This window comes from Strongylocentrotus purpuratus, unplaced genomic scaffold (genome assembly GCF_000002235.5).
Source record: "Strongylocentrotus purpuratus isolate Spur 01 unplaced genomic scaffold, Spur_5.0 spur5_scaffold_1, whole genome shotgun sequence".
Lineage (NCBI taxonomy): Eukaryota > Metazoa > Echinodermata > Echinoidea > Camarodonta > Strongylocentrotidae > Strongylocentrotus > Strongylocentrotus purpuratus.
Window position 1 is genome coordinate 19,098,213 of NW_022145594.1, and position 12,524 is coordinate 19,110,736.

The 12,524-nt window shown below is 37.3% G+C and overlaps 1 protein-coding gene across 1 annotated transcript; it reads right to left on the bottom strand.

The window, feature by feature from the left end:
* Positions 1 to 6,498: 6,498 nt before the first annotated feature.
* Positions 6,499 to 12,321, bottom strand: LOC115921266 (angiopoietin-4-like). The gene is made up of 5 exons (XM_030978581.1): positions 12,273 to 12,321; positions 11,072 to 11,227; positions 9,303 to 9,472; positions 7,176 to 7,449; positions 6,499 to 6,542 (listed from the first exon to the last, which is right to left on the bottom strand). Exons 1-5 carry the CDS (start codon positions 12,319 to 12,321, stop codon positions 6,499 to 6,501), a joined length of 693 nt encoding a protein of 230 aa, XP_030834441.1.
* Between the last annotated feature and the right edge of the window lie 203 nt (positions 12,322 to 12,524).

Below are 12,524 nucleotides of genomic sequence, written 5' to 3' on the forward strand. Positions count from 1 at the left end.
TTGGAAGTACGAAACCTTATTTCATTTTCGGAATTATGAACCCCTAGATTTGGAAAATTTGTGTTACGGAATAACGACCCTTTGCAATAATTAACTTTTGCCGAAAACGAGACTTTGGAAAAGGAGTGTCTCCAAGCCTATGCATCTAAAGACATAAAGCCCGGAGAAAATCTCTTGTCGATGTGTTTGATTTATCAATACAACGTGTCATTTGGTATTAATTTTTTTGCATAGATAAATGAATAAATTTGTCACGCTTTCGGACTTTTCACCATTGATTTGAAGTGCTTTATTTTCGTTATTTCATGTGGTTCCTGTAATGAATAAAGAGAACCTCAGTTCATTTGTATATCAAATGTATTAGCCATAGACAACATCAAAGGATAGGACCGAGATAGAAGCATCCGGGAGCAATAGAGTGGGAATATAATAATTTTAAATTGAGGGGGATACCCAATTTAGGGGGTGGGACAATAATATACGCTGAAGATTAAGTGAAGGTAGGAAGCAACTAAGGCCCATATAGAATGATAAAGAGATTGTGTGAAAGAGTAAGTGAGTAAGGATTGTTTAGTGAATTGTCATAAGATATCGTATACCTTATGCAGGACATAAGTACGAGTAATTGTATACAAACAATGGAAGGAGAAGAAAACACTCTTTAAAGAAATACTCAGAAAATAGCAGCCGCTTATTTTATGTCAACACCGGCCAATTGCCTCAGTCAACGGCTGTTCTTTTGCTATTCCGGCCGTGCATACAACAAAAAATCACATACAAAATATATAAAATAAAAATAAATATAATACAAAATAAGACGCAATAAAAAATTAAACAAGTATAACAGTAAAAAAAAAAAGAGCTGATTTAATATCGATTATAATAATTTAGGAATACAAATATGAAAAGTTAAGTTAAAACTAGGTATTGAAAATTTGAAGAAAGAAAATGGATGTATATTTTAAAACATAAAAATAATGCTGCAATAGATCGAGAAGAACAAACAAATTAACAAACTGGCAAACATTCATTATAACTACACTGTTGGTCATAATGGTGGAATAACTTTTTTAACCCCAATTCATGGAATGATTTTGACAATGATTTATTCCTAATAGATTTGAATGATAGTATACATTCTCAGATTGAATGGAATAATAGTTTGCGAGTGTTTGTCTTGCGTGGCTGCTAAGGCATGAGTGTGCTCCTATGCTAGTCAACTAGGGGACCTACGTTCTTAAGTCATAACTGATAGTAATGAGGAATAATGCCTCTCAAAATGGCACTAATAGAGCTGATCGACACTGTTTTTATCCTGGGCCACACAGTAACGAGGCCATTGCTTAGCCACTGAATCATGATTGTACGCAGCGGGGACTAGGGTACGCGACCGCCCCCACAAATGCAAAAAGACAAAGAAAATGCAATAAATTATCAATAATTCATTGCACTTTCCCCCGGTCCCCAACAGGAAATATTCCTTTGTAGGACTATACTTTATGGTTCAAGACATGGCCCTACAGAGGAATTTTTCCTGTAGGGGACCGGGGTAAAATGCAATAAATTATTGATAATTTATTGCATTTTCTTTATTGCCCCCGCTGCGTACAGTCATGATTCAGAGGCTAAGCAATGGGCTTGCTATCGTGAGGCCCCGTGATAAAAACCGTGTCAGCTATATTAGTGCCAATTTGTAAGGCATAAATCCTCAATACTGTCAGTCATGAGTTAAGGACGTGGGTCCCCTAGTTGATCAGCATAGTAGCACACATCTGAGAAGGTATACTATTATTTGGATCTATTAGGAATAAATCATTGTCAAAATCGTTCCATAAATTGGTGTAAAAAAAATTATTCCATCATTATGACCAACAGTGTATATTTAATAGACAGCTAGTATGATTGCACAGCATATTGCACAGATTGCGAACAAGGGCCATAACAGAGAGATTATAGATAGAGAGAGAGAGGGGAGAGAGAAAGAGAGAGAAAGAGAAGGAGAGAGAAAGAGAGAGGGAGATGTGAGGGAGAGAGAAAAAAGAGAGGTAGGGAGAGAGAGAGAGAGATGGAGAAAACTCTCTACTTAACTGTACAATTGTAATCTGTAAAAGCTATATAATTTTGTGCGGATCGCCAAATATGATTTGACTGGAGGAGGTCAATTGTAAATGTATTTGTAATAAGTTACACAATCTAATAATTTTCTGTTACTCTTACAACTTACCATCTAGTTTCTACAAAAGGGACAGCCTCTTTCAAAGACACAACATACACAATTGTTTCATGAGTATATTTTGAGCACCTTGAAAATTTACCAGACCGATATAATAATAATATTGAATATTTATATAGCGCATATATCCACCGTGCAGGGTAGTCAAGGCGCTCCAATATTACCCCGGCTCTGCTAGGCTACCGATTTCGGTGCACACAACATTCAAGGAATTCCGTCCTACCGGTCCCCATTTGTCTTGCCAAAGGACATATATTTCGTATATATATATATATATATATATATATATATATCGGACATGTATTTCGTTAAGTTAGAAGGGGGGGGCAAGTTCACTTTTTGGGGTAAACCTTTTTTTTTTATTTAAAGAAAATTGAGGGTGGGTTTCCTCCAAACCACAAACATTAACAAATTTGAGGGGGTCGACCCACAACCCCCACCCCCCCCCCCCCCCCCCGCGTACGCGCCTGACCTTTTTGACAATTCCAAAATCTTATATTATACACCTCAATCAATACTCATGTGCCTCTTCCAATCGCTTCCACACTGTTTCTGTCACAATAAAATCGCATTACCAGAACCCACTTTGTCTTTCAGTTAAGAAATTTACAATATCCTTTGCTTTCATAAGATTTGGCCTTTTACTTAAAAAGGCCTTTATAATTCAATCACTAAACAACATTTTGAAATTTTTCAATAATTTGTTTTCAAAGGAAAAATATACTCATTAAACAGTTGTGTGTGTTTTGTCTGTGAAGGATGGTGCCCCTTCTGGAGAAGAAGGTGGTAAGTTTTATCATTTACTGAAAATTATTAGATTTTGTAAATTAATACAAGTAGCCTCATAATTGACATCCTCTAGTCAAATCATATTTGGCGATCCGCACACAATGATATTCGAAATGTAATAAATAATGGGAGCCTCCAATACAGGTGCGTTTTGCTGAGATTTTCTTTAACGAGTATTATCTTTAGTCTTCCATAGTATGTAAAAAAATTCCTCGTACTTGTGTCCTGTATAAGGGATACGGTATCTACACTCTACGTATCTTTCACTTACTAACTTACTCTTCCCCACTATCTCTCTATCAATCTTTATGAGCCTTAATTGATTCCTACCTTCTCTTTCAGCGTATATTATTGTCCTACTTGTTAATAAAATAACATCATGCTCACAGATATACAGTGAATTATTTAGGAAACATGGATATTTCTCCGTCAGTCTTTTGATTAATATTGTTCCACTCTTTTGTTCCAAGATGCTTCTATCTCGGTCCTCTCCGTTAATTTTGTCTATGGTAAATAGATTTAACTTAGAAATGAACTGAAGTTATTTGTATTCACTACAATAAAGTCTTGCTTGAGAACCCCATGAAATGACGACAATAAAGCACTTCAAATCAATGGTAAATAATCAGAAAGCATGAAAATTTAATTAATTCACCTATGCGAAAATAAAAACAAAAACAATAATAACAATATTAACAATTACTCGGTGCACACTTTTAATGATATATAGAACACGTCGACACGACATTCTCTCCTGCGATAATTGCTCCGGACTTCATTCCTTCGAAGCCATAGGCTTAGGCTTGTGGTTGCAATTGCGTTTTAGTTAGAATTAGGGTTTGGGTTAGTTAAGCGATGGGTAAGGGTTGAAGTTTATCTAAACTTGGTTAGTGTATGAAATTGACGCAAATAATCTTGTTAGCAAATGACATGGGAATGCTATTGCCCTCCTTATATAATATTTAGTTGATTATGAAATAAAAGTGTCTTGTTTTAATGATTGATTAATTGTACAATTCATATTAGATTTTAAAGACTAGTACTCAACTTTATCTTTATTATGAGCAAAATTGAGGTACGTGTATAGATAAATAAGAAACGTGTTTTCGTGATATGTATGTGCATTACGACGTGTTGATCAGTGAGAAGGGGTGACGCACAATATCAGTCCAATGACGTGGTAGAGGGAGGTTGTCGGGTCAGAATAGGGAGAAAAAAAACCAACCCCCTGAAATCGCAACAAAAGGTTTTTCAACGGTTTACAGTAGTGGTTGGAAAAAAAGTATTAAAAATCTAAGAAAATCAAGCTCCCGGAAAGTGTATTTTTTGCTTCAAAAAAGCGTCCAAGACTTGGCTTCTAATTCATACATTTATCTTGCTAAGTACAGCTTTACTGCTAAGAGTAGCTCACATCTGGTCATTTTTAGGAGAATGGCAGCCATTTGATTTCCACTATAAGTGGTATTAATGGGTTTTCGACCTAATTCGACATTGGTAAAGACGCCAAATTTACAGCTCTTAGATAGATATATAACAACTATGGCTAAGTTCCGTTTCCGGCGGCCATTTTTGAATACATGATGGCGGTCATTTATTGTATTGCTATGAGTATAAAGCTACTTGAAACCCTTATGTTAAATTAAGGCTTAACAGTTAACATCCTGGCCGCTAAAACATAGTTTACTATGGCTTATTATAGCTTTATTGTAAATAGCTATGAGACTGGCAGCCATTTTGGACGCGATCTTAGATTTCCAAATAACCTGGTAGCCATAGCCATTGTAAGTGGTATGAATGGATTATTCGACCCCAAAACCATGGTAAAGGCACCAAAATCATATCGTAAAGATGGATATATCATGTTTTATTGCCGTTTTAAGGTCTTGGACTTGGATGTTCTTAGATATTTAGTATGTTGTTTCCGATGTCAAACAATACTGGAAACCGTTGAAAAAACTTGTGTTACAATTTTGAGGGGTCAAACCCTAATTTGACCCGACTTAAAGGAGTAGGATTAAGAACCTAAACCTGTAAGTTCATTGGATAGCCGTCTCTTGCGGATGAATACGGGGTATGGCCCCTTTAGTTACCCAGGCTATGCCTATTCTTGTGGAGTTCAATTATCTTATTTGACTTCAGCTTAAACGTCAGATACACGTTCTAAATGATGAATAAGTAAATGAATGGACATTCATTGAATGAATGAGTGAATGGATGGATGAATGAACATTCATTGAATGAATGGGTGAATGGATGAATGAATGAATGAATGAATGAATGAATAAAATAATGAATGAATGAATGAGAGAATAAAAGAAGGAGTGAAAATATGAATGAGTGAATTTATGAATGAAAAAATGAGAGAATTTAAGAACTTTAAGTACGACACTTTTCTCACTATACATTATACACTAGGCATAAACTTTAATGACACCGGTATTATAACAACTATTAGTAAAACATAATCCATAAAACGTACTTACATACATCCCTTATGTCAAATACGAATACCATACGTGCATTAAACAAATAGATTCGTTTCTTGTAACGATTTCCTATGGCATAAAATACAACAAAGTATAGGGCCTATATTTATATATACATGTATATCTTGTTTGAAGCTAAATAATCGACCCCTTTGGCCAAGGGTAGACGGTGTGCATATGACGGAAATTAAAAGCATTTTCTTCTTCAAATACAATGTTTCCTAATATCCTTTTAGTCCTGGAGGCAGATATCTATTTTAAAAAAATATTTAAAAAAAGGGTAGAATCACATAATTTCTGGCTCATACAAACATTTGTTTCCTTCTTACAGATGAGAAATAAGCGCATGCGTTGTGTGTCAAACGATAATGCTTATTAGTATCAAGATTTTCAACGAAAGCTACATTGCCTTCCTGGTGTTTATAAAGTCACCTGACTGGACTGTTTCCCCGTCACAAGCTCAATTAGATCAGAGGCATCCGGTTCGAGTTGGACACAATGGCCCGAATTCACAAAGGAGGTTTGTCGACAAACCTCCTTTTGTTTCGACAAACCTCCTTTTGTGTTTTACAAACCAAGGTTTGTAAAAACGCGTCGAAACGCGACGTATGACGCACATAAACCTCGGTTTGTCGACAAACCTCCTTTGTGAATTCGGGCCTATATAATGACTAGTACTGCTATGTTGGACAAGCACAACACAAAATAATATATGCCATGTTGTGACCCAGTGAAACCAATTTGGCCAAACTCTGTATATACTTGGCTCTGAATCAGATGAGAAACTACTCCCTATACGCTAAAAAAAGAGACAGTCCCTCCATTCTTACCCTCGACGGGTGTACTTTCGGGGATCGCGCTGTGTTGGGATGCGTTTAATGACAAAGGACAAAGATGATAAAAGAAGAAGACAAAATGTTTAAAAACTAACAAAATCTAAACTAGTTTTCGGTAATGATTTCAATACCTCCTTGCACACTGTGAACTAGTCTACGAACTTCGATGTCCGTAACCATCTCCAACCTTTCCTCCCCCTGTTGAACAATGATCAGTGGGTCGGGAGATATGATGGCGAATCTAAACAGGACGAATTTTCATCTCGGATGTCGAGACAGATTCGAAACCCAATCCAAAAGTACTTTGTGGTCCGTAGGGAGGCCAATTGAGACTAATGATAGTTATTAATCGCAGTCCGTTAAGATGATAGTGCGGGGTGCATGTCTCCGAGGGATTGCGCCACCATCCACCATGGCAGTTTAACTGCCGGCGATGGGTAGAAAAGGGACGGCCTGAGATACTTGATAAAACATCACCTGTGAGATAAAACGCGTTGGTAAACATGTTACTTAAGATGGAACATAAACATTTGAAATCTGGGAGTACTAACAGTGTTCCCCTGTCCAGATTCTCTCTCTCTCTCTCTCTCTCTCTCTCTTCCCCTCCTATATCCGTTGTTCATTGGCACAGATGACTAACCAACGCTACCACCCCCCCCCCCTACCCACACCCAACCTTATCCCGTACTCTCCATTCATTCCTTCTTCGTCATCATTATGATTATTGTTATTATAATCATAATTATTTATTTGTTTAATCATTTTTATTATCATTATCATTATTATTATGATTATGATTAGTATTACTATGATGACTATCATACACTATACCTGCATCACCAGAATAGCCGTTGACTGTCAGTGTATAATTCCTAGTCCCGTTGCCGATGGCGAAGTAACGATAACGAGCGTATATGGCCTTCTTCACCAGGAACGTCTTAATGTCTAGCCGTAGTTCGTACGCTTTTTGGTTCGTCAGGTAATGAAGCTTGTCGTTGCCTAGCCAGTGTTCGGCGTCGAAACTACCAAAACCATGCTTGTAAGCCGTCATGTTACCGGAAAAGTACGTAAGATCGTCTCCCAGATCCAGTCTGCGTTGAAAAACCTTTGTGATAGAAGTTGGGAGAAGCACACTTTTTTCGATATCCGAGAGACTCTCCTTTTTAGTAATAACAAATCAAACGAGTATTTCAGCTTTCCCGCTTAAATGTTCTGATAAACGATTTGGTCAAATATCTTCTTAATTCATGTTTATATTATGGTGTATAAAAGCAAAAATAACAAAAAACAAATAATACCTGATACGATGTGCATGTATTTGAAATATAACCAATCAGGGCCTCTCAAAAAAGACTTTTGATACTGAGAGAGTTTCACTGTTTAAAGGGAATTGGTAACATTGTTCAGATGAGCGATAGTGGTGTTAAGGTAGTGACTTCAATGCTAGATGTACAATTAAAGATAATCTGAAAATTTGAGTGAAAACAGACCATTATTCATGGTACAATTGGGAAAACCTGATCTGATCGATTCCATAATTCTCCAAACTATATTATTACAATTTAATTACATTTTAGGTGAATGTAAATCGTCACAAAGCAATAAAATGGCTCTACATTCCATTCCAGACATTTAAGTGTTGACAGATTTTGTATAGCCCTTTTTATGTCTTTTTTTCATGGAAAAAAGTTTGGAAAAATGGTTGGGAGAATTTACTGTTAATCACTGTTAGAGGGTGTCATACATTGACCCCTTTCAAAGAAAACCATAGATATCTTCGTGGTTTGAGAATTTGTCAGGATTTTTTGCATGTCAGAGGGTAAGTACAGTAGAAGGAATATAGTTATTAACATTTTATATACAAATTAAGCAATTTTTTCATCAACCTTTAACAATGTTACCGAGTCACTCGATAACGTGACTAGGTAACATTGTTGAAGGTTGATGAAAAATTGCGTAATTTTTGTATAAAATTTTACTTATTACATTCCTTCTACTGTACTAACCCTCTAACATGCAAAAAATCCTGAAAAAATTCTCTAACCACAAAGATATTCATGGTTTTCTTTGAAGGCGTCACTGTGCGGCATCCTCTAACATTAAATTCTCTAGAACATTTTTGAATTTCCCAACCGGTTTTCCATGAAAATAAGACACAATACAGGCTTTTATAAATCTGTCAACACTTACAGGTCTGGAATGGTATATAAAGCCATTTTATTGCTTTTTGACGATTTACATTGACCTTAATTGTAAAGTGTTATATAGTTGGGAGAATTGAGGGATCGATCTGATCAGTTGTTCCCATTTTTGGCCAAATATTAATCAAAATAAGGTTTCATTGATTAATTATGTTTTTTGTTATCCTGATAGTGTTCTTGACGTCTAAAATCCTTAATTTATTTCCGAAGAAGAATATCAAAAAACATGTAGAGATATGGAGATGGACGAGAAACTAGGATTAGTTGTATTTGACCATAAAAGTACGCAGAATGATGCATCGCCGGAAACTCTGAGGCCCGAATTCACAAAGCAAGGTTTGAGCTCAGACCAAGGTTTGAGCTCAGACCAAGGTCTGAGCTCAAACCTCCTTTTGTTTCGCCAAACCTCCTTTTGTTATTTACAAACCTGGTTTGAAAATAACAAAAGGAGGTTTGGCGAAACAAAAGGAGGTTTGAGCTCAAACCTTGGTCTGAGCTCAAACCTTGCTTTGTGAATTCGGGCCTGACAGTTTATCACCAGGCTAACAGATGCTGATGGCCTGTAATATAGTTATTGTTATGTCTCGATCTGTCGCCATTGTTGTATGTTTGTTGTTGTTGTTACTAAACAATTTTTCGTCTATTTTGTCGACATTGATGTTTGTCTGTTGTTGTTTTATACATTTTCTCTGCATTTTTCCATATACAATAACTGACACAAAAAAAACATGTGTATGAACATTAATTCCTCACTCACGGTCCAACCACCCCCTGCGGTCTCCATGTCGCAGAAGACGTTGAACGGGTTCTTCACTCCACGCGGATGAATGCCGTAGATACCGCTGATATTTTCCCCTCTACCCTGAATATCAGCACAGTCACGTGGTACATTGGCAACGGTGTCTACAGGTGGAGTTGTTTCTCTGGCTGATTTGAGAACAACAACAAAAATATCTGTTTTACGGGGGTATCCCACCGACTGTAAGCAAATGTTAGCAACAGTTTTTGAGATGATTAGCAACTATTTGACAATCCTTTACCATTATTTGTGACTGTTATGGACCTTTTGCTAACTCATAGTACTCAATGGGTTAATTTTATATGGGAAGCATAATTATGGTCAAATGGTCGCAAGCAAAGTTGGCGAGTCAAAAAGAACTTCAGCGACACCGTCTTACAACCGTTTGCAAAGGCTTACGACTGTTTTGCAAACGCTTGCAAGTGTTTGCGGGAAAAAAAAGTCGCAAAGAAATTTTGAAAATGTTAAAAATGTCTTTGCGACAACAAAAACTGTTTGCGACAATGAAAACCTTCAACGATACGTTTGCAACCGTTTACGAACCCTCGCAAAACCCCCAATTTTGCTACGCAAGCACTCGCTGCTTAGTGAGATTTTATGTAAGTATGTCGCCTATTTTGCTCCAAAACAGTCGTTATGTCAGCTTGCAAAATGACCTTCGCACTCCTAGATTAGACACGTACACAATAACATGCCCTCAAAATATGTGATTATTATGCTCAAATGTGACGGAAATTTCTTCAGAATCAAACAAACAGTTGTAGAAAGTATTATTTATTCACTGGCGGTAGTTATACAAACAACATTCAACCCATATCTAAAAATTGCAATGGGCATCCAACATTGTCCCAAATGTGTGATGTACGGTAGCTCATTCGGTGACGTCACACTATACCATATGTTTTATCACCGTCATTTCAATTTGTGAATGGGTTCTTGAGTGGGTATCAAAATTGCATTTATTTATTTCTCACACTAGTGAAGGCTTAAAAAGTACTTTACTCGTTTTCTTAACGCACTCAGCAATCTGTAGACTGAGGTATAATTTACCTATTTTTCAAATTCCAATGAACCTTCTCTTTATTAGATGTATTACCTTTATCTTTACTACGAGAGCACAATGGAACATTCGAAGGTATGCCCCTAGTGTTAATAGGTATTATACGATGATGACGTGGACGGTGGATCGTAATCAAATGATTGGTTGAACGCGTACACGTGTCGTGACGAGGCATTTATTTTGCCTAATGCGTAATTTGGACCGGTCATTATCCAATTCTAATGACCGGTCATTAACAGAATCATGTTATAAAATATCATTTCATATAACAAATAAAACATAATCTTATAAACAAAATAATAAACAGCATTTTTTTCGGGCATTAGCAAAGTTTACCCACACTCGGTACCTTCAAAACAGTCCAAGCACCCTCGGCTACCACCTCGGGCGTGTTAGACTGTTCCAAAGGTACCTTGTGTTGGTAATTCTTACTAATGCCCTCACTGCAGTGTATTATTTGTATACTAATCAAACAATAATTGTTAATGTTCACAAGAGGTTGGTCCTGTTTCACTGTCTTAATAGGCTACATCAGAACCATTTTATCACGTGTATTACAGACACAGTCATGTAGATATATTACATTTCACATTATGGTCTAAAAACCTTTAAAACTATCAACCTTGAGAATCTCAGTAAGGTGCCTATATCCTGATGATTTATTTACCGTTTTTGCAAGACTTCTTCATCACCGGATGCGATAGAGCCGATCCAGGTTTGCCAAAGGATCGCGTAGTATCTTTATGATATGTCTCTGTACGAGGTACTTCCTTCTTGTTTATAACGATTGGTTTGCATTCCTCGGTTCGCTTTCCTCCAGTACCTGACAAGTTTGGAGAATAAATTTCAGTTTACAAGAATAAGAGATTTATGCATATTCTGTGTATACATAGCACTTAATATATCTACGATTCCCATAGGTGCTTAAAGGTGCTTATCCGGTCATCGGATTCAAGCTTGCAAGCAAGAAATGTAAGCACTTTCTCCTCTCAATTTTGACCTTGATTGAGGATGGCAAATGCAGCGTATACGGACACCTACCCCTGGACATCCACCCCAGGAAAACCACCCAAGCCAACTACCCTTAAGGTAACCCCCTCTATGACGACTACCCCCCCCCCCGGACAAATACCGCCGGACAACAATCCCCAGACAACTACCCCGTAGGACAACTACACTCTAGGACAACTGCCCCCGGACGACTACCCCCTACAATAGTTATCCGGGGTTGTTGTTCTAGAGGATGGTTGTCGTGTAGAGTAGTTGTCCCGGGGTAGTTGTCCAAGGGAGTAGTTGTCTGGGTGGGTAGTTGTCCGAGGGGTAGTCGTCCCAGGGGTTAGTCGTCCTAGAGGGTGGTCGCCCTAGGGGGTAGTTTTCCTAGGGGGCAATTGACTGGGGTGGTCATCCGGGGGTCGGATGTCCAGGGGGTAGGTGTCCTAGAACCCAATCTCCCTTGCTTACTTCCTTCCAATTGAGCTCCCATTTGATTTTTCCACAACTCCAGATATTCTAGTTTATGCACTGTATATGCTACAAATATATGTAAAAGCAAATATGAAAAATCAGTTATCTGTCAAATTCACATTATGATTTGAGTACAAAGAGAATCTAAGAAAGTAATTCACGAAGCGTCCAGTGTGCGTTTGATTTACTACATTTCAAAGAAGACAACAACAATCGAAATGTTTTTATTCAACATCGCATTTTTCGCAAACTTTCACAAATTAATTCAATTTCTTTTTTTCGTTTGTAATCAAACCAACTTAATATCAGGCTGGACATCCCCATTATAAGGCATATATCTGTTTGGCATAGTGTGCATGATAAAGCTTTTATCCGTGGATAGATTTATGAAAGTCAGTTCTTACCGGAAAACATCAACACAGAGAGAAAGAGAACAAAGTACGTCCTCGCCATGATGAGAGCTGTGGTTGATATGATGCGCGAATAAGATCGAAGTACTTTGTTTGGAAAGTTGATGTCTTTACTGGGGCAATACCCACGCTTAAAGAAACGATTGGGTTCTTGTAAAGATGGAAAATAATTTGTGAGCTTTGTAAAACAAAGCTGCCTTTCTTCAAAATGCTCTTTTGTTCGTAATATGACAAGAAAAGGATGAA